The sequence below is a fragment of the Staurois parvus genome, unplaced genomic scaffold, assembly GCF_062004578.1.
Source record: "Staurois parvus isolate SC_StPar_1 unplaced genomic scaffold, SC_StPar_1.0 ptg000052l, whole genome shotgun sequence".
Lineage (NCBI taxonomy): Eukaryota > Metazoa > Chordata > Amphibia > Anura > Ranidae > Staurois > Staurois parvus.
Window position 1 is genome coordinate 7,094,295 of NW_028317848.1, and position 21,890 is coordinate 7,116,184.

Below are 21,890 nucleotides of genomic sequence, written 5' to 3' on the forward strand. Positions count from 1 at the left end.
GTCTGCATCTCTGTGAGAGAGATTCACCCCATTTGTCCTGTTTACCATTATCAGTGAAAGTAAAAAAAAAAAACAAAAAACAAATATTGGGTTGTCCCCAGAAGAGTAAAAGATGGAAAATCTTTCAATGGGTACACTAGTTCTGGTGACCTGGGGAAGGGGGCAAGGGATTCGCTTAATTTACAGGGATTTCCTCTCACTTCCTGTTTTGACTATAGAACAGTAAGTGAAGGTAAATCTACTCAATGAGGCAAAGATGACAATAAACCCCTCCCTTACCCTATCCAAAATTAACAAGAAAAAAAAAATGCCTATAGTTCTACTTGAAGAGGCAAAAGATTAGGACTTCTCAAACCCAAGTCTTTCAATGTTTTAATTGGCAGGACTCCCTCTAACAACAGCACTATCCAGAAGGTCTGCACGCATTCTGTACTAAACTCTAAAGGCCAACTCTATCCACAAATATTTGTTCATGTATGCATTGAAAATTTCATTTTGACAATGGATTCTTAACAGTATGGGATGAATCACTAATGTGGGCATCCAGCAACAACATCTCTTGTATGGCCTTAAAGTGGGCTGGAATTTAAACAGTGAATCTATGAAAGGTTATCAGGAAAATCTAGAATGTTCATTTTGCCTAATCAGGACACTGAAACCTTTTGCCTTGAAATGATCCTGAAAAAACAAAACCAAAAAAAACACAAACACCACCTGACCTCTGTGACTCAAATCTCTTTTTTTATTGTCTGCAGGCAAGATCCAAGACACTGCTGTCTATGGCTGCTTATCTCAGATTTAGTAATGTTACTAAGGAGTTGATCATGGTTCTCCATGCTGGAGAGGAATTGTATCCAAGCACATACAATGCTTGGATACGTGCAATGATCTCCCTGTTTCTATTTCACAAGTGAATCTGTTCTTTCTGCACCTCTACTGCTGTCTTCATTACCCTACCAGTCTAAGGCAGTACTGACAAACGGAAACAAAGCCCTGCCAATAGAGTGCAGAACAAAGCATGGTAAGCCAGTAAAATATTCAGATAGGGCACAGCTTCCACTATACAACTCCTTTTAAAGGAAGGAGGCAGACACACTATTTTGCAGGAAGTAGTACTGCTGGCACCCAGAGATACTAGAAAGGCAGACAATTCAACCTACCTATGACCATGCAAAATGGATAACCTGGCCTTTGAAAAAAGTTAATTTTTGAGAAAACAAAATAGGTATACAGAAAAACTAAGCATAACATTTTTTTTTTTGCTTTTTTTTTTTTAAACATATCCATACAAAAAAAAAAACAAAAAAACGCAAACATCAGTATCTAGATTTCTACTGACAGACCAGCAGTGATCAACTATTGTAACAGATGATAGGAGGTGCAATTTTTTATAGCTGAAAATGAACAAAGGAAAATCTGAAATGTTCACTTGCAGCCTAATTTCATTGGCAGTACAAAATTTAACAACTCAACCTATTGTAGCCCAAAACATATTATTAGGTACAAATGACAGGGAGCGACTCATTCATGTCATACAAACGTGATCACTAAAGGTACCATCCATTCACTTATCAGATGTTTGACCATTTGAATTTTCAAATTGCTGCAAACCTAGAGAAGTGAATGGCTCAGGTTCTTAAACAAAAAATATATCATAGAAATCTGCAATCAATTTGAGTGATTTTTGCTCACATGAGTTTAAATCACCAAGAGGCACTCATGTACTTTGCCTCTTGCTACCATACAATATAAAAAGAATAACTGCTTCATTTGACAAAACAAAAGCAAACCATTAGGTTTCAGACACTACCCTTAGTTTGCTGGTAACATTTTCCCCAGATCACTCATTATGTTAAACATTTTACGGAATTAATGCTTCATCACTTCAGGATTCTATTTTGAAATGCTATAAGATGTGAGAGCAGAACAGCGATCTAGCACAAGGTACGGCACTGAGTGAACTAATGGAGATCTGTGATTCTTTCCTACAAAATACATACTCCAATAATTATGATTTTTTTCTGTTTTTGGTGAAGGACGAAAAGAATTAAACCATTCAACACTCAATAATTGTACCGACGCTGACAAGGCTGGTGAACAAGGACACCGCTATGCTTGATTTGATGAGAATGGCAACCTCGAATGAGGCTTTGCCGTCTAAGGCTTTTCCGGTTCAGAAGAGGTTTTTTTTCCAACTGCTGCTTTGATAGCTTGGTGTAGTGCAATGTCTTGGCCTGGTCCAGACAGCGTGTGCGAGTTGCAATAGTAGCAACATAACAATGGACATGGCGGCCCATATTTGTAAGTTCTGCATCCAACCTGAAAAAAAAAAAAAAAACCAGAAGGAATAATAATGACTTAGTCTTACTTCCCTACTCCGTTTTCTGATAATCTACCCTGAAAAACAGCCTATACCATTTGAGCCAAGTTAAAATCCAGGGCATTTCCTGTCATAAGACAAGGCAAGTTTCCTGTCTCAGGAGTACTCCATTTGCTGTGCTTTAACATGGAGGTTTATTTCGCTCAGACCTTATCTAGTAATAGTCACAGTCTATGGGACTTGTTCTGTAATGTTAAAAGACTTTTTTTTTTTTTTTTAGGTGGTCTAAGCCACGTCTTCAATTCTAATACCCCAGCAATTATATCCAACCAGGTAGCATCAGCACCTTGATACAAAATAATAAGTTATTGTCAAACTCAAAATTATACATTTTTTTCGGCTTGATTGAAAAATACGTGGAGCCAAGGGTACACCCAGTAGCCATATCAAAACTCAGTTTTGCTAAAGTCAGATTGCAGCAACATGGATTTCAAAAGGTGCTTCCTTTTTTCCCCAATCAGCACTCTCACGGTTTATGTCTGGTGCATTTACTATCTGCTGATCTACCCAATTGGTTATAATCTTGTTTACTTTTATCAGCAGCTATGTAGTAAAAGCGCTACATAGTTGTTGGTAAATGTAATCAAGATTGTACAGATTGTAACTGGTTTGGTCAGCTTACAGTTCCGTTTTATTAACATAACATTTGAGGAGCCAGTTGTGTTTCCTATATAATTTAGAAATGATGGTATAGAAGTCCATTAACCTCATTAATTTTTGTAAAAACCCATGGACCTATAAAAAGAACCAATTCTGAATATGCTACTTGCCTGATTGTGTCTGGTTTCAATACTTTCTAACCTGGTACAAGTATGCAGCAAAAAACGTGGTAATCCTTTCTTGATCCTCCCTTCAGACATCAAATAATAGCTCAATTTGGATGAATCCCAATAGAACAGAATTACACAGAATACTAGAAGGGCTTCAGTGGGTGTTTTGTAAAGTAAAATACATCCCCCAATTAAATAAGCATAGTGCATTAATAAAAACACTTTTGAACATTCCAAATCAGGATTCAATTAAAAATGAAAAAAAAAAAAAATTAAATGCACCCAAAAAGGAACTACTTCTTTCCTCCAGTACCTACAAACTATTATCACATATGGTTAAATACCTTCAACAAGTGACTGGAACTTACAAAAAAAAAAAAATAAATGGTCCCAAAACATTCCTGGACTCTCAAAACAGGATTTGAGGAAAAGTTTCTAACTCCTACATCTCTATAGATAAATCAAGGGATATACTCATATGAGTCAAATACTTACACTGTATTTGCCCAATGAAAATTTAAAGCAGAACTCCAGGTATTTATTTTTAATCTGCAGAGTAAATAAATGCTGAGTGTGATGGGATGTGTGCCACTGTAAGTACTATGCTTTAATATTTATACGTTCATTGAGGCAGAATAGTATAACTCTCACTATACTTCCAGCGCTGCGAATGTAAGAGCTGCAGCTCCCATACACAGAAAGAAACAGCACTTCTAGTGGACTGTCACTCTCCCTTTGCCCAGTCGCAGATTGCCTTGTATTCTACTAATCATTCATAAAATACAAAGTGTTCTGTGAACGGGCGAGGAGAGAGGCGGACAAACAGCACTGTGGCTTTCATGTATAAAAGCTGCACAAGGTCAGAACAGCAGCAAGAGCAACACTAATTTTCTGGATCTTTTGTTTAGGGAACTGGAAGAAGGGTTCACTTTAAAGTGGTTATAAAGGTCTTCTACCTTCATGCATTCTAAGATCAGTTTCCTTCTGCGGTCTTGCCTTGTAACTGGATGCAGCATTACGATGATGTATTCTAACTATTGGGGAAGGAGACTGGGAAAGGTTTCCTCCTGTTTGCAGCATACTGATGATATCATCCAGCCTAGGCAATGCCACAGGACTGGAGTTCAACAGAGGCCTGGTCCTTTTGTCAAGCGGAGAGGACTGGGCTCTCCCTGCTGTAAAACTATGTCTTGTCGACTGAAGAGTTTATAAAAAGCACCACTGTAGTATTCTGGGACTTCACAGGAAAAGACAGCATCGATATCTAGAACTATACACACACACAGTTTGCCTTGGACCGAAGGCCTTCAGCAACAGCCTGACAAACATGGAAGCTGAAAATAGTAAATGCTATTTATGAGTGTAGAAAATAACTCACCTTAAACTGTTAGAAGTATCAAACTCTGAATCACATGTATCTGCCTGCTTGTTGGAAAGATTGTGAACAGCATAAACAGACATGCTTGGGTGTTCAATAAGAAGGTTCTCCATAGGGCTGGTCTCCACCTCATTAGTGGTCAACTCTCCAGCAGTGAAGCAGGGAGGTGGAGTTACAAACCAGCTCTCTTCCATAGGACATGCATCGAAATGGACAAAGTATGAGTCACTAGTATTTCCAAACGGCTTCAAGGCACCAGATGTGAAGGATAATACGGGGTGTTCGTCAACAAAAACTATTTCTTCTAATGTAGAGGCTTCTTCAGATGTTCCAGTGCAGGCATCCACTTTGAAGGGCAAGGGATACAAATAGTGAAAAAAAAATAAAAAATTAAAACTGATGAAGTATCGCCAATGAAACAACTCTGTGATCATTTTTAATTTATTTTTACAAAGTTCTTTATTTAAAACCCCTGCCCATCCTCCATGGACCATAAGTTAAATTTTCTCAAAATCGCTGAATTTAAAAAAAAAAGGATAAAAGCAGATCTTTAAAAAAAAAAAAACAAAAAAAAAAACACACAAACACCCCACAAAAAACATTGTTTATTGCTACAGAACAAAACACACGCAAAAAAACAAACAGAAAAACTAACTTGGGTGATGTGCCTGTGAGGATTTATAACTATAAATCAGAGCTATACATTCCCCAAAAAAATTACAGACCACGAACAAAAGTTTTATTTTGATTAGTTGCTGAGTGACAATTCAGAAAGTTACTTTTTTGAAACTTTTTTTTTTTTTTTTTACCAAAACAGTTTTTTTATTATATAAATACTGCTCATCTTAGGCCTGCATTGCTGCTGTGTACTGTAAAAATCCAGGGTTTCACTGATGCCGGAATGTACAGCCAGTGCTATACTTCCAGTGCTACAACAGGCAGCACAAGTCGCACTGTCACTTGTCCACTTCCCTTGCCCACTCACAGAATGCCTTGTGTTCTGTCCAGGGGTGGACTGACCATTTGGAAACTCGCCAATGCCCGAGGGCCCGGGGTCAGTGGGGGGCCCCATGAGATGCCCCTGGTACCTTTTTCATAGGCTTTTTTGAGTTAGGGCAGGGACACGGGCCCCATGATCCCCTATTGCCCGGGGGCCCCATGAGTTGTCAGTCCGCCCCTGGTTCTGTCAATGGTTCACAGAAAGCTTTCAGTGATTAGGGAAGGGGAGGGGAAGGGTGGAAAAAATGATTTTGAGGCACGTGTGCATGAGAGCTGCAGCTATACTGTTGCAGCACCGGAAGTATAGTGTTGGCTTTCCTGGTATCAATGAAGCTAGGATTTTTACAGTACACAGCAATGATGCAAGCCTAAGGTAAACATCATTAGAGGTAGTTTCTTTATACACAAAAGTAAAAAAATTAAAAAATGAAAAGACAAAAAAGTTTTCCTGGAGTTCCCAATTAAAGAGTCACCACTGTTATGAGAGAAATCCATTTACGGTAAAGAAGTACAAATTTTCTCAGCTACGTATACAAGCGATCCCACCTTGATGGGAAGTGGGATATTTGGAATTTATGTAATTTTGCATTATTTCCCAAAGTATCACCTTGGAATCTAATGAAGCAGCAGGGAATTGATTACCAAATTAAGCTAAATGGAAACGAATGCTGGTACTCCCTCACTGCAAACTACAATCTGAGGAGCTACGTGAAGAAATAGGGTGCTGGTACTGTAATAGTTTTTTTATATGAGGAAAGACAAAAACAAAGCAAGTGGTACAGATATCATTTTAAGACATATGTGCTTAAATGTCTAAAAATAAATAAAGTGGGGGGGGGGGGGGTCGCAGTATTTTTGGAGACAAAAAGGGTGACATGAATGTATTGGAGAGATGTGCAGAATTGTTTTTCCCACACAAATACTTTAAGCAAATAAAAGAGGTAAAGGGGAGATTTCTTTTCCTTTTCTATAGGATGTGATGGTAGGGCAATTAGGCCTCTTTTAGACTTCATAATTATATAACTATAAAAAAAAAAAAAAGGAGGTGTTCCGTTTGAAGGGTGTTCCCCTTTCATACGTGACTAGTGTAGCACGGTATCCAGATACAGGTATACAGAGCATTTCACCAAACACTCCTTGTCCTACCTATGAGGTCCACTAGGATCCATTCATCTTCGCCTTCTTTTTCACTAAGCTCCGGCTCATGGCTCAAGATGTTGCTGGAGTCACCCATAAACATACTATTGAGCTTTTGGAACATTGCAGAGTTCCTTTACTAATCGTTCTTCAGTCCTCACAGTGATGGCTCAGTTTCAGCCAGGTGGCACAGGCAGTGATAAAGTGCATAAAAAAAAAAATGTCTCAGCTTAGAAATTGAGGGAACATCACATCAGCTTTAAATAAAACCTGCAGAACAAAAGAAAACAAAAAACATGAGTACATTGGTATTGGTATGAAAGATCCAAGTGGTTAGAGGACCAAGCTAAACCAAATCATGCAATGGACAATAGAGTTGGATATTCACTAAGACCAGGCCTTTTCTGACACGGTTTACATGTAAAAATCAGTATTCTGTGATAGAAAATTAATCAACCCCCCAACATACATATATGCACACATATGCACTGCTCCAAAAATGTTCAAAATGTGTCTTCAAAGGAACACTTTGAAGACACATCAGATTTCAATGGGGAAAAATATCTTGCTGGATATCTATACTGATATGGACTGGGTAATGTGTTAGGAACGTAAGGATTCCCCATTGTTTGATGGAAATTTGAATTCAGTCCTCTATAGGAGGATGATTTTGACACCCCAAAAATCAAAGTGAAAATATGATGCAGCAGGCTAATCCTTTTTGCTGAAATTTCATTGCAGCAACTTAAAATGGTACGCAGTATTTTGTATGGGCCCCATGTGCTTGTATGTATGCCTGACATTGTCGGGGCATGCTCCTAACGAGACAACAGATTGTGTCCTGGGGTATTTCCTCCCAGATCTGGACCAGGGCATCACTGAGCTCCTGGACAGTCTGGAGGTGCAACCTGGCAGATTCAGATGGACCGAAACATGATATCCCAGAGGATTCTATTGGATTTAGTTCAGACAAGCGTGGGGGCCATTCAATGGTATCAATTCCTTCATCCTCCAGGAACTGCCTGCATACTCTCGCCACATGAAGCCGGACATTGTGCCCCAGGACGAACCCAGGACCCACTACACCAGCGTAGGGTCTGACAATGAGTCTAAGGATTTCATCCAGATACCGCTCTGTGCTCTGCTTCATACATAGGGGGTCAGTGTATATAGAATAGATGGGGTCATGGGGGGGTCAGTGTATATAGAATAGATGGGAAGGGGGGGGGGGGGTCAGTGTATATAGAATAGATGGGGTCATGGGGGGGGGGGGGGGGTCAGTGTATATACACTATATACACTGACCCCCCATGACCCCATCTATTCTATATACACTGACCCCCCATGTATGAAGCAGAGCACAGAGTTTTGGGTGAATACCGATAACGAGGATGGACTCCATATATGAGAAGCGTTTCGGTCCTCCTGTGGAATGCCCCCTCCCTGGATGTGTAGTCCGGAGTCACCTTCATATCCTGGTGACAGCCGGGGTCCCAGATGTGTGAAGTGTACACAGATCTGACCCAACAAGGTGTCCTGCATTTACCGTATATTTCGCTCCATAAGACACACTTGGAGGGAAATGTCTGAGCGTCTTATAGAGCGGCCGGCCCAGTATTCCTGCCGTTGTATGTCCGCAGTCTCTGGTCGTCTCCTGTACTGTGTCCGCAGTCTCTGGTCGTCTCCTGTACTGTGTCCGCAGTCTCTGGTCGTCTCCTGTACTGTGTCCGCAGTCTCTGGTCGTCTCCTGTACTGTGTCCGCAGTCTCTGGTCGTCTCCTGTACTGTGTCCGCAGTCTCTGGTCGTCTCCTGTACTGTGTCCGCAGTCTCTGGTCGTCTCCTGTACTGTGTCCGCAGTCTCTGGTCGTCTCCTGTACTGTGTCCGCAGTCTCTGGTCGTCTCCTGTACTGTGTCCGCATTTGTTCATAGTTTTTTTAAACTATAGTCCGGCCCTCCAATGGTCTGAGGCATAGTAAACTGGCCCCGTTTAAAAAGTTTGAGGACCCCTGCTTTAATGTGAGATGTGGGATTAGACCCCAGATCTCTCCTCTGCCCTTAAAAGCTTCAGATCATACCAAGATTGGTATGACCTGATTTTTCTAAACTATAAGGGTTTGCGTACATCCGCAAAACCAGTAGATGAAGTGCTCATCACTTCCAGTTTCTTAGACTGTAGAGATGATCAGAGCTGTTCCAGTCTTCGATCAGCTTTATGGTCAGACCCATGCGAGAGAAGATGGTAAGCTTTCAGAAGACCATCACAACTGAAACTTGAGACTATAGAGATTTGCTCCACAAAATCACAGTATTATTTATTATTTATTTCAGGTACTTATATAGCGCCATCAATTTACACAGCGCTTTACATATATATTGTACATTCACATCAGTCCCTAACCCTCAAGGGGCGTACAATCTAAGGTCCCTAACTTACATTCATACATACACATACTGGTGTATGGACAATAGGGACAATTTAGACAGGATCCAAATAACCTACCAGCATGTCTTTGGAGTGTGGGAGGAAACCGGAGTTCCCGAAGGAAACCCACACAGGCACAGGGAGAACATGCAAACTCCAGGCAGAAGGTGCCGTGGCTGGGATTCAAACCAATGACCCTGGTAGTGCCAGGCGGAAGTGCTAACCATTTAGCCACTGTGCTATAGTGTGATATAGTGGATGAAGGGTCCCGGGTTTAGTAACATTTTAATATAAAATTTTAAGATAGGACCGCTGGACTGGCTTCTGTGTTGCTCACAGTTTAGAACCCTGTAAGTATAGTGGAGACAGGGGGATCTGGTGTTAGTTCACCTTTAGATTTTTCTGTAAAAAGGTGAACTAACCCTTCAAGCAGTGTCCTAAATAAATCCACCTTTTCTCTAAATTCCTCCTGACAAAATAGAGTGCTTTGAACCGCATATCTATAGTGTGAGAGCTAAAGTACTGCTGCTTCTGACTGCTAGTTTTACATGACCTGAGGTGTGATTTGGTGATATTATTAGTTGTTCTTATTGCTCTAACTAATGACCTAGAGGACAATCATCTCCCTGCTTCTGCTTCATTCATTCCGTGGTCTGTGCTTTTTGATCCTCTCCAATACACCACTAGTCATTTACCCTACCTTATAACAAAGGGAAGAAGGTTGGGAAGGAATGGCTAAAAAGGGTTGCTATATAAAGAGACATCCTGACACCTCATGGAAAAAAAAATAAAATAAAAAATGACTGACTAGGTTATGTGTCAGAATGATTTCCAAGATAACACCATACAAACCTTAGCAGGGGATGTGTAATTTTAAGAAAATTGCTACATAAAACCTTTGGCTATATTAGGAATCTGACTACGCCCACTTATAAATAGCACATTAAAAATAAACAAAGATCCTTCTGTGGTGTGGAAAAACACACAACCACATTAGGAGTGTATTTTTCCAGGACACTATTAATTGCAAGGAAAAAAATTGTTGAATGATCTAAACGGTGTTCTCGTCATCCACCTATATGGTAACTACTTTAACTCAGCCCAGAACAGATATTTAGTCATGGGTATATGCAGGGGCGGACTGACAACTCATGGGGCCCCCGGGCAATAGGGGATCATGGGGCCCGTGTCCTTGCCCACACTCAAAGCACACCCAAAAAAGCCTTAAAAAAAAAAAAAAAAAAAAAAAAAAAAAAGGTACCAAGGGCATTTCATGGGGCCCCCAGGCACTGCCCGAGTGCTCGAATGGTCAGTCCGCCCCTGGGTATATGGGTTAATTAATCTGTATTAAAGCCAAAAGCAAACATTTATTATACTGCAATTTACCAATTCTTAGATTTGTTGGCTGCATCAGTTTTCTTTTTTAGATTTACTTTCCTTTATTATCATCACCTGATGATCCTGTCAGTAACTCATTTTTCAGCAGAACAAAGTTGTCCTGCAGATGTAGCAGTTACAGGGAAGAGACAAAACATTTACCACTGACAGGGGTGCTTACAACGATCAGATTATATTTATGTAAAACCTTTATCCCAGCCATGTGCGCGGGCACAACAACCTATTCATTTGACACACAGGAAAGAAGTCCCTGCGCTACTTTGGAAATTGCAGCCTGCATGTGAACAGAGGTTCCCAGTGCGGGTGCGATTTCCAGTGCGGTCAGCATGCTGTTAAAATTAATGGCACATGCCTACGGGTCCCGTATGCCACTGTGTGGGTCCAAAAGGTGGCCCCCCTGTGCTCCTTCATCCAGAGTGGGAGCACTCGAATGCAGGTGTGTTACTGGCCAGATCAGGTGGAAACAGAGGGGAAAAAAGCCTAAAGAAAACTAATGCAACCACCACTCCAAATGACTACTAAGCTCCAATATATTACATTTTTGATTTTGGGTTTAAAGGCTCCATGTACACAAGCTTACCCTGACCGCGGGAAAATGCAAATTGTGGCAGCCACGTTTTCCCACGGTCAAAACGTTCCTATCCTGAACACGATTCTTCTGTGTTCAGGAGAGGGAGGTTTAACCTCACCTAGAGGTGGCAGCTCCTAAACTCTGCTAAAAGCCTATGTGTACATGGATATATAGGCTTTTATGGAGTTGAGTTTAGGAGCTTTGGCAAAAAAAAAAAAAAAGGCTAAAAAGGTCTTAAACTCTAGTTTAGGAACGGTCATGTACATGGGGTACAATACTGCTTTAAGTTATAGGAGAACACTGGACAGAAAGCCACCATGGAGATTTAAACAGACTTGTAAAGTAAAGAAAGAAAATTATGCTGGTTGCGCAACACATTAGACAAAGTCAATACGGTGTAAATACAGAGCAGCTTACTCTAATCTTTATGCGTTTTTGTTTTCTAGAACTGTGCAGTAACAGACTCATCACTGCTGCTCTCCCCTTGTACAGGGTGACTGGTCCTGTATCCGCCCCCTCCTGCAGTTTTCTGTTGATTGCCTGTAATGGGTGGGCCTGCCAGGCCTCTTCCATAGCTCTGCTCTCTGTACAGCACTGTGATAAGGTCAGCACTACATTTGCATGGTAATCTCTGGGCTTACAGAACTGTATAAAACTGGGTATTCACTTTGGTGCATAAAAAGAGGATTTATACATGTTGTTGACATTAAAGTGGTAGAAAAGTCTTCCTGCTAAAAGCAGAAAATGGGCTCCCCTGCCTCATGTACTAGTATGCACTGTATATTAGTACATTATGACAGACTTGCCTACAAACATAGCCCTCCAACGCTGCACTGACAGCGGTCCCCTGGTCCCCAGCAGCTTCAGTTTTCACCTGTTCTTCGTTCCAGGTTTTGTATCCTTGGTCGTCTGAATGGCCGGGTCACGATGACGTCCCTCCCAAAAATGCACATGGGAGTCACATCGTGTGGCCCACAGAGTGGGCCGTAAATGTGGTGTGAGCTGCGCATGTACATCTCAGATCATATTACCCCGACAAGCAGCGGGGACATTTATGACAGAAGAGACCACCAGGGTCTGCCTGTCAATCTTGACTTTATTACCACTTTAAAAGAAGACATTATTATTATACAGTATTTATTGCCAGTTTGCTCAGCGCTGTACATTATAATGGGAGACAGTAGACGAGACAGCACAGTAACAATACAATACACGAGGGGTTCGAGGGCCCTGCTCCTTGGAGCTTACAATCTAGGAGGGAAGGGATAGAGGTACAGGAGGAAATAGCTGTGGGGGATGGAGTGGTGGGAAGAGAGGAGGAGATGGGCAATTAGGTGAGGACGGGGTAGGCTTCTCTGAAGAGATGGGTTTTCACGGTGCGCCATTTAAAATTAAAATGTTTTTAAAAAGGTGTGTATGTCACCCTCTAAGCTCCCAAACCTCTCCTTTTTTTTCCCCCTCACTTCCATTTGTTTTGGTCATGTGCTCTGCTCTATGCACACTACAGATCCCATAGTCCATCTATGGCTCCATGCACACAGGGAGTTTTAATAACGCTGTTAAAGTCACGTTAAAAATGTGAGTTTTTCAGCGGCTTTTAATTAGCGCTTCGCGGCGTTTTTGTTTTTAGCAGGTTTTTTTGACCCAAAAGAAAACAACAACTTTTTTGCTAAAAAAAAGAAACATCCAAAAACGTCAGTTTGCCGTGATTTACAGCGTTAGAGCGTTTTTTAATGCTACAAAAACTCCTCTAGAAAACACACTAGTTCTTTTTTTTCCAGCCAAAAAATACGGTTTACAGTCTGTGTGTATGGACACATAGGATAACATGATGGGGAGTTTCCTGGCTATAGAAAAAAAACTCGTCAAAAGCCATAAACAGCCGCTGTAAAAAGGTCCAGTATGCTTGAGGACTAAGAAGTGAGCAAGATAAGGTGGCCACCCTCTAACAGGAAGTCAGATCACAGCAGAAAATAAAAGGAATGTGGAGGAGACCGAGAGCCACAGAAGGTACTTCATACTAAAGTTAAAAAAAAAAAAAAAAAAAAAAAAAAAAAAAAAAAAGGTACCACTTTAACCATTCTGCAACTATTTAAAGCCGAAATATAAAATTTGGGGGTGGGGTGTGGGTGGACTATCTAGCAGAAAATAGGACATGCATCTTTAAGCAGTACTTGATGAATGCACGACATGTGCCAGCTTACTTTATAAATAAATAGAAACAATCCCCTCCTCAGAGGCTGCTGGGGTGGGAAAGGCACCTGCTCCTCAAACAGCCCTGGTGCATACAAGGGATGTGGATCGGGTTCACCAGCAGGGCTCTAAAATATTAAAAGAAAGCCACAAAGCCCACAGGAGAAATAAAAAAACAAAATAGAAAATATAACTACTTCTCAGAAAACTTACAGAAATGCACAGATTGGTTTCTTTTTTAGGAACCCGGTCAGCTATAAATACATAAAGTGGCAATCTGACAGAAAAGCAATTCTTTTTGGGCAGCTTGTGACTTACTGTATTTATCTAAGTAAATATGGATTTTTTTATGTCAGGAACCCAGCCAAAGACATAGATGAAATCAATTGGATGCTTAGTGCTAAGTTACAAGCACTAGCATCATTTTCCATGTAACCAGACAAAGCAAAGCTTGTTTTCTTACACTTAGCAAATTGTGATTCTTCATGTAATATACTAGAGACCAGCTAGTAAAGATCTACAACTGACTACAGGTTAGCAGAATCCTAACCATTTCTTCTCAGAGCTCCCAAGATTCTGCCACAGTTATGGCCACCAAAATACAAAGAGAGCTTTCTGCACATACACTATATTGCCAAAAGTATTGGGACCCCCCTCCAAATCATTGGATTCGTGTGTTCCAATCACCTCCATGGCCACAGGTGTCTAAAATCAAACACCTAGACATGCAGACTGCTTCTACAAACAATTGTGAAAGAATCGTGTCGCTCTCAGGAGCTCAGTGAATTCAAGAGGGGTACCGTGATAGGTTACCACCTGTGCAATAAGTCCACCCGTGACATTTCCTTGCTATTTAATATTCTACGGTCAACTGTTAGTGGTATTATAACAAATTGGAAGCAACTGGGAATAACAGCAACTCAGCCACCAAGTGGTAGGCCACATAACATGACAGAGCAGGGTCAGTGCATGCTGAAGCGCACAGTGCGCAGAAGTCACCAACTGTCTGCAGAGTCAATAGCTAAAGACCTCCAAACTTTGTATGGCCTTCAGATTAGCACAACAACAGTGTGTAGAGAGCTTCATGGATTGGGTTTCCATGGCCGAGAAGCTGCATCCAAGCCTTACATCACCAAGTGCAGAGCAAAGTGTCGGATGCAGTGGTGTAAAGCAGGCCACCACTGGACTCTAGAGCAGTGGAGATGCGGTCTCTGGAGTGATGAATCACACTTCTCTGTCTGGCAATCCAATAGACATGTCTGGGTTTGGTGGTTGCCAGGAGAACAGTACTTGCCTGACTGCATTGTGCCAAGTGTAAAGTTTAGTGGAGGGGCGATTATGGTGTGGGCTTGTTTTTCAGGGGCTGGGTTTGGCCCCTTAGTTCCAGTGATGGGAACTCTTAAGGCGTCAGCATACCAAGACATTTTGGACAATTTCATGCTCCCAACTTTGTGGGAACAGTTTGGGGATGGCCTCTTCCTGTTCCAACATGACTGCGCACCAGTGCACAAAGCAAGGTCCATAAAGACATGGATGAGCGAGTTTGAGGTGGATGAATTTGACTGGCCTGCACAGAGTCCTGACTACAACCCGATAGAACACTTTTGGGATGAATTAGCAGAGACTGGGAGCCAGGCCTTCTTGTCAGACATCAGTGCCTGGCCTCACAAAATGTGCTTCTGGAAGAATGGTCAAACATTCCCATAGACACACAACTAAACCGTGTGGATAGCCTTCCTAGAAGAGTTGAAGCTATAGGATGCCACTAACGTTCATGTGCGTGTAAACGCAGGCGTCCTATTATTTTTGGCAGTATAGTGCATGTCCCCTTGTGCTTCTACTACGAAGTCTATGACATCATAATACAGTAACACCTTCACTATCTAGTATGGGAACATTAGAGCATCACTTTGTTATTATGGAAGTAGAATAATCAGATGTTATGGAATTGTTATGTTTAAACTTTTCAATGTAATAAAATATGGTATTTTAACAAACATTTTGTGTGATGTCCTTGGAGTACCGAGAAAACCCATAATCTCCAATGTTTGCCATATACATTTATAATGTGCATATTATACACACAAAAATGTTTTGCCTCACTTTTTTAATTTTATACTGAATGGGTTGTTTTGCAAGGTAAGGGTTCACATATACTTTAATCTGCAAAAGTGGGAGCCACTTTCTAAGCATTCAGCTTTTACATGCGAACAGCAGAGTTTAAAGTGAACCTGTGAGTGTAAAAATGTGGAAGCCATCATTATGGACTTTAGGAGGCAGGCTCCAGGACAGCCATACTGTTCCAGGTTTTCAAACAGGTACTGGAGTTGGGAACAAACTTGCAGACACTGAAGTCTTAAAGCCCTTCCATATACCTATAGGGATTTATGTACATGGAGATTTTATAGGCATTTTATGTTCCTAGAATATATTTCCTGGTGTTTTCTCATACAGCTAGCCATGCAAGTGAATGGCTGTATGTTGCAGTACTCTTGTAAAGTTGATGCAGACTTTTTAGTCCAGGTTCCATTCATGCCTAGGTGAGAATGATGTGTCCTGCTTCTGCAATATCCATAACCTATACCAGGAGGCAGCAGAAGCAGGGTCACACAATAGCTGGAGGATAAACCTGCAATGCATCATTGTGGGCCAGCTGCAAGAAACTGGAATAGACAGCTGACCTACAATGATGCATCGCCAGGTTTACCCTCCAGCCAATGTGTGACCCTGATTCTGCAGCCTCCTGGCAATTGATCGCAGCAGGACAACACTGGGTAGGTGAGGAGATTTTCTGAAGAATATCTTGCATAGCAGCTAAAAGGAAATGAAATAAAAAGCAGGGGGCTCCTCTTTAAAGCTGCACAAGTGAAGCTTTTTGTGGAATGTGGACAGGTAGTTCTCATTTAACTTTACATCAAATGGATGACAGGTACTCTTTATCGAGATACCACATCTTTATTAGATACTTAATTTTCTCCATGCAGCAGATGAGTTGAGAGACTGCAATGCCAGATTCCCAGACAACCTTCTATCCCCCTATTGTAATGACACTAAAACATCTATCTAGTTGAGCACTTCTAGGCTATGGTAACTCACATATATCTCCTCATGGGTTCCACCGAGAAAACACCCAGCTGTGTCTATCCATTAGCATCTGTTGGCTTCCAAGTATGTAAGATATTTCCTCCACACTTTATGAAGGGAGTGCTTCACCCAGGGGAGACTGACAACTCATGGGGCCCCCGGGCAATAGGGGATCATGGAGCCCCTGTATCCTTGCCCAAACTCAAAAAAGCCTATGAAAAAAAAGGTACCAGGGGCATCTCATGGGGCCCCCTACTGACCCCGGGCCCTCAGGCAGTGCCCGAGTTTCCAAATGGTCAGTCCGCCCCTGGCTTCACCTAGGACAGGAGTGATCAACCTGTTTAAGAGCAAGGGCCACTTAAGTGATGTGGTAACCAGTCCTGGGCCACAATGAAATTAATGTTCAGAATTTCTAATTTTTTACTTTGAATAGCATAAAAATGAACATTTTCTTCCAGTGGCTGCTAAATGCCAGAGGGAGGGAGAGGAGGAGAAACTGGATTGCAGCAGTTGCAGGAGGAAAATCAAGAGGATTGATTCCTGTATATGCCACCCTTCTGTCCAAATCTAAAATAGAATGTGACAGGGAGGCTGCACGGGCCCCCTAGAACACGGGGCCGTGTTGCCCATTGTGACCAGTGGTTGGGTTTGTGTGGTAAAAACAAGTCTCAACTATGGGGTTTTAACCCCCCCCAAACTGCAAATGTGTCCTTACTGTCCTAAGCCCCCTCCTTTAAGGCTGCTTTTACACTGACGTGCTGTTTATCTGCAATGCAGTCAACCTGTGGCTTTCCTACTGGTTAGCTGTGCTTTGGAAAAAGACTTCTATTATATCTTGAGGGTATGATACATTTTCTGAAAGCGCAACAAGACGCCTGCATTCAGTTTTAGGTCCAGGGCCACAGGATGAGCACCCCTAAGACTTCTATTACCTGTATACAGTGTGTGCCCTTTATCCCGGACCTCATATACATCCTCACTAAAAACAAATATACTAAGACTACTACCGATGGCAACAACCCTCACATAAATGAATAATAATAATAATAATAATAATAATACATTACTAATAATAAAATACAATAATAAAATACTTTAATTAAAATATTTTACTTTTTATAATAAAATTGTTAAAACAAAATAAAAAGTAAAAACAATTTCAGATATTTTTGCATATTTATGAATATACATCAAAATATTACTTTTTTTGTTATATTTTACATTCAACAAAAAAATTACATATAAAATATATCATTTTAATTATTAACACTGTACTGCAACTAAATTTGGTTTTTTATTTAATTTCTATTAAAAATGACTATTTTACTTTGTAACTAATAATGTTATAAAATAAAAGAATGATGTATTAGGCGAGGGAGGAGGGAGGAGGGGGGGGTACACCCTCCCATGTATCATGCACAGCCATAGCAGCCCTGTCTTCCAGCCCTCGCAGACACAAAGCCCTGAGGGCCAGCAGTATAGCCCGGCCGGCTGAACTTGTCTCTTCCACAACAACAAAGTTGAGGTCAAATCGGGAGAGGAGGGCAGTGGGCGCGCACTGTACAGAATGACAACAGATTGCGTCACCGCCATGGGCAGGCACAGAGAGGCGGGGCCACATAGTATCAACTCAAACTCACAACAACGTCATGAGCGTCACACAAAGGAAAGGGGCAGCTCCTAGGGAGAAGCCAGCTCTGGCCAGTCACCCGCATAGGCAGAAAGCCCGTATCTCCCCCCCCGACACACACATGGCCCCCATAGAACACGGCAGCGGGAGCTGACACGGAGAGGTCAGAGCCCAGCAGAGTGAGGCGCGCGGTCAGGGTTGGAACTTTCCATCCGCTCTTCAGGTGGAGAGCGCCGCGCGCCCCATAGAATGGTGTTGGAAAAGTGTCGCGAGCCGCACAGAACTCCCCTCCGTACAGGTGGGAGAGTGCCGCCGCGCGCCTCATAGGATGCCTCCATCCCTCTCCCCTCACAGACCGCGGTTACTCACTGGGTGAAGGTGTTCAGCACATCCCCGCTCCAGTAGTCTCCGTGACGTTAATGAGGTAGTTGGAAGTTCCGGACGCGGGTCAGTGGCGGGGACGGTATGAGGGTCTCGGGTGGGAGGACGAAGTTCTCCCGTCTCGCTCGCTTCTCTTCTCGCCTCCCAACTGAAGCTTTTGTTGTTCTACAACTCAGTTTGCAAACAGCTGATCGTGTCGTGACGTCGCGGAAACCCGGCGGCCAATGGGAGGCAGGGGGCGGGCTGTCGTTAACGCACGTGACTCGTAGGGCCAGGCTTATACCTAGTCCGTGCTGTCAGTCATAGAGGAGCTGGGAGGACATGTCTGGGCAGAGCTGAGGAGAATGGGGAGCTGTGTGTCCGGGCTCCTAGGCGATAGAGAGCAGCGATTGGAGGAGACCAAGACAGCTGGAGTCCTATCCCCACAGATCCTTACAGCACGTGACCTCTGACTTTATAATCCTGTTGGTGACCAAACTTCAGGCTTTCTGTTACTTTACGTGTGGCCCTCGGGGGCCCCTGTAGAAGCTGATCTGTGTTTCGCTCATGTAATATGTCTCCAGTCGGAGACAGTCTTCTGAATCATGGCTCCAGTTTGACCGCCTCTTGTGAAACCCCAATTCCAAAAAAGTTGGGGCGCAGAGTAAAATCTACCTAAAACAAGAATGCAATGAGCTGCAGATCTCAGAAACATATTTTAGTCACATAAAAAAAAAATCAAATGATTATACTGAGAAAATGGACCAATTGAACCCCTTCAAGTCCAGACACTTTTACTCCCTTCCTGCCCAGGCCAATATCCAGCTTTCAGTGCTATCACACTTTGAATGACAATTGCGCTGTCATGCAACACTGTACCCATATGAGTTTTTTAACATTTTTTTGGAGACAGATAAAGCTTTATCATGGTTACACTGTACTACTTGTGGGGGGTGATGAAGATTTTTTTTTTCTACGCTGATTGCTTTTACACCCATAAAGGCTGTAAAAGCAATAATTTCTCTCTCTCTGGTTGCATTCTTGCAGCCATGGAGAAATACTGTGTGAGCTGTGATTGGTCACAGCTTGTCACATGGTACAAGGCTGTTGTGAATAGCCTTGTACCATGTGACCTCTGTGATCATTCACAGATTTTATACGTAGTAAGCAATGATGTCACAAGTGACATCTTGCTTACTACTCTGCATGTGATCACTGATTTCCCAATCAGTGATCACTTGATTGGGACCTCGCACAGGGGTCCCGTACGACGATCCGTGTTTCACTGTGTCCAGAGGATACAGCGGGCACCATATCCCGGTGCTGCGCGCTCCCAGGGAGTCCAAATGGCGGGCGCCATTTATGAACGGCAACCCACCCCTGCACTGCCACCGTTCAGCCGTTTATATACAGCGGCCGGACGGCAAGTGGTTAAGAAAAAAAAAGGTAATCATGAAATTGAGGGCAGCAACATGTCTCAAAAAAAGTTGGGAAAGGACAACAAACGGCTGGCAATGTAAGTGATACTTGGGCTACGTTCCCACTGCTCTGTATGAAAAACGCATAAAAAATGTATATGTGGTTTTTGATGTGCTGCGTGATGTGATTTTGCCGTGTTTGCATTGAGTTTTCTTGATATCATTTCCCACTATTCAAATGCAATTTTCATGCCATTTATGGTGCAATTATACAATGCTACATGCTTGTGGGTTGGATGGGACTTCAGAAGTCGCATTAGCATAGATAAGAAACAGTCCTATGCAATTTTAATGGATTTTTTTTTAACCCCCACCTCTACTCCCTGGTCATCCTTGCTGCCTAAAGCTAGGTTCACACTGAAGTGGTTTCTTCTTTCGATGGATCCTTCAATTGATCGATTCTTCCTTCAATTGATCAATCCTTCCTTCAATCAACTGATTGTGCGAAGGATCAATTGAGCGAAGGATCGATTGAAAGAAGGATCAATTGAAGGAATTATCAATTGAAGGAAGGATCAATCAATCAAATGAAGGAAGTATCAGTCAATTGAAGGAAGGATCAGGAAAGGAAGGATCAGTCAATTGAAGGAAGGATCAAGGAAGGAAGGATCAGTCAATTGAAGGAAGGATCAAGGAAGGAAGGATCAGTCAATTGAAGGAAGGATCAAGGAAGGAAGGATCAGTCAATTGACGGAAGGATCAAGGAAGGAAGGATCAGTCAATTGAAGGAAGGATCAAGGAAGGAAGGATCAGTCAATTGAAGGAAGGATCAAGGAAGGAAGGATCAGTCAATTGACGGAAGGATCAAGGAAGGAAGGATCAGTCAATTGAAGGAAGGATCAAGGAAGGAAGGATCAGTCAACTGAAGGAAGGATCAAGACAGGAAGAATCAGTCAATTGAAGGAAGGATCAAGGAAGGAAGGATCAGTCAATTGAAGGAAGGATCAAGGAAGGAAGGATCAGTCAATTGAAGGAAGGATCAGGGAAGGAAGGATCAGTCTACTGAAGGAAGGATCAGTCAGATCAAGGAAGGAAGGATCAATAGATCAAAGAAAGGATCAGTCGAGGAAAGGGAGGATCAATTGAAGGAAGGATCGATAGGTTAAAAGGAAAGATCAATAAATCAAGCAAAGGAAGGATCGACTGAAGGAAAGATCGACTGATTAAAAAAAGGATCCAAAGAAGGCTGCAAAATCTCAAAATTTGATGGCTGAAGGATGACCAGGGAGGGGAGGTGAAGGTTTAAAAAAACACTCATCCTTCGAAGTTGCATAGTAATGCATCTTTGCTGATGTGACTTCTGTGAGATAACACAGAAGTCTATGGGACTGAAATTGCACTGAAGTCCACCAGGAACCTTTTCCAAAATCTCACTGTTGAGTCTGATTGATCAGAAGGGCACCATAATGTGATTTCCCTTGTCATGCGATTCTGTGAACCCGGCTTGAGCACTTCCCACAAGTGTGTTTTTGATGTGGTTTCCATTCATTTCAATGGACAGATGTGTTTTTGGAGCAGATTTTTTACCAAACCTAACATGTAGCAGACAGGATTTTTTTAACCACAACTGAAGCACAGCGGACTAATGTGCAGAGCTACATAGGATTTAAAGGGATGCAGTTTTTTTTTTGCTTTTGTTACACTTTTTTAACTTAAAAATTGAACAAAATCAGATTAGTGTGAAAATCTAATAAGGAAGAGCTGGAAGAACATTTACCAAATAATTAGGTTAATTGGCAACAGGTCAGTAATATGTTTGGGCTTACAAAGAGCATCTTAGAAAGCCAGAGTGTCTCAGAAGTAAAGAAGGGCAGAGGTTCACCAATCTGTGAAAGGTGCATCTAAAAATTGTTGCTGAATTTCAGAATAATTTTCCTCATCATAAAATTGCAAATGCTTAAATATATCATCATCTGCAGTACATAATATCATCAAAAGATTTAGAGAACCTGGAGAAATCTCTGTGCAAGGGAAAAGGTTGAAACGCAATACTGGATGCCCCTGATCTTCAGGCCCTCAGGCAGCACTGCATTAAAAACAGATGTGATTCTGTGATGTACATCACTCTATGGGCTCAGGAATACTTCCAG

The 21,890-nt window shown here is 42.0% G+C and overlaps 1 protein-coding gene across 1 annotated transcript; it reads right to left on the reverse strand.

The window, feature by feature from the left end:
- Nucleotides 1-720: 720 nt before the first annotated feature.
- On the reverse strand, nt 721-18,600 carry TP53INP1 (tumor protein p53 inducible nuclear protein 1). The gene is made up of 4 exons (XM_089666750.1): nt 18,332-18,600; nt 6,674-6,934; nt 4,529-4,874; nt 721-2,319 (listed from the first exon to the last, which is right to left on the reverse strand). The coding sequence occupies exons 2-4, from the start codon at nt 6,786-6,788 to the stop codon at nt 2,064-2,066; spliced, it is 717 nt and encodes a 238-aa protein (XP_089522876.1). The 5' UTR covers nt 6,789-6,934; nt 18,332-18,600; the 3' UTR covers nt 721-2,063.
- Nucleotides 18,601-21,890: the final 3,290 nt, after the last annotated feature.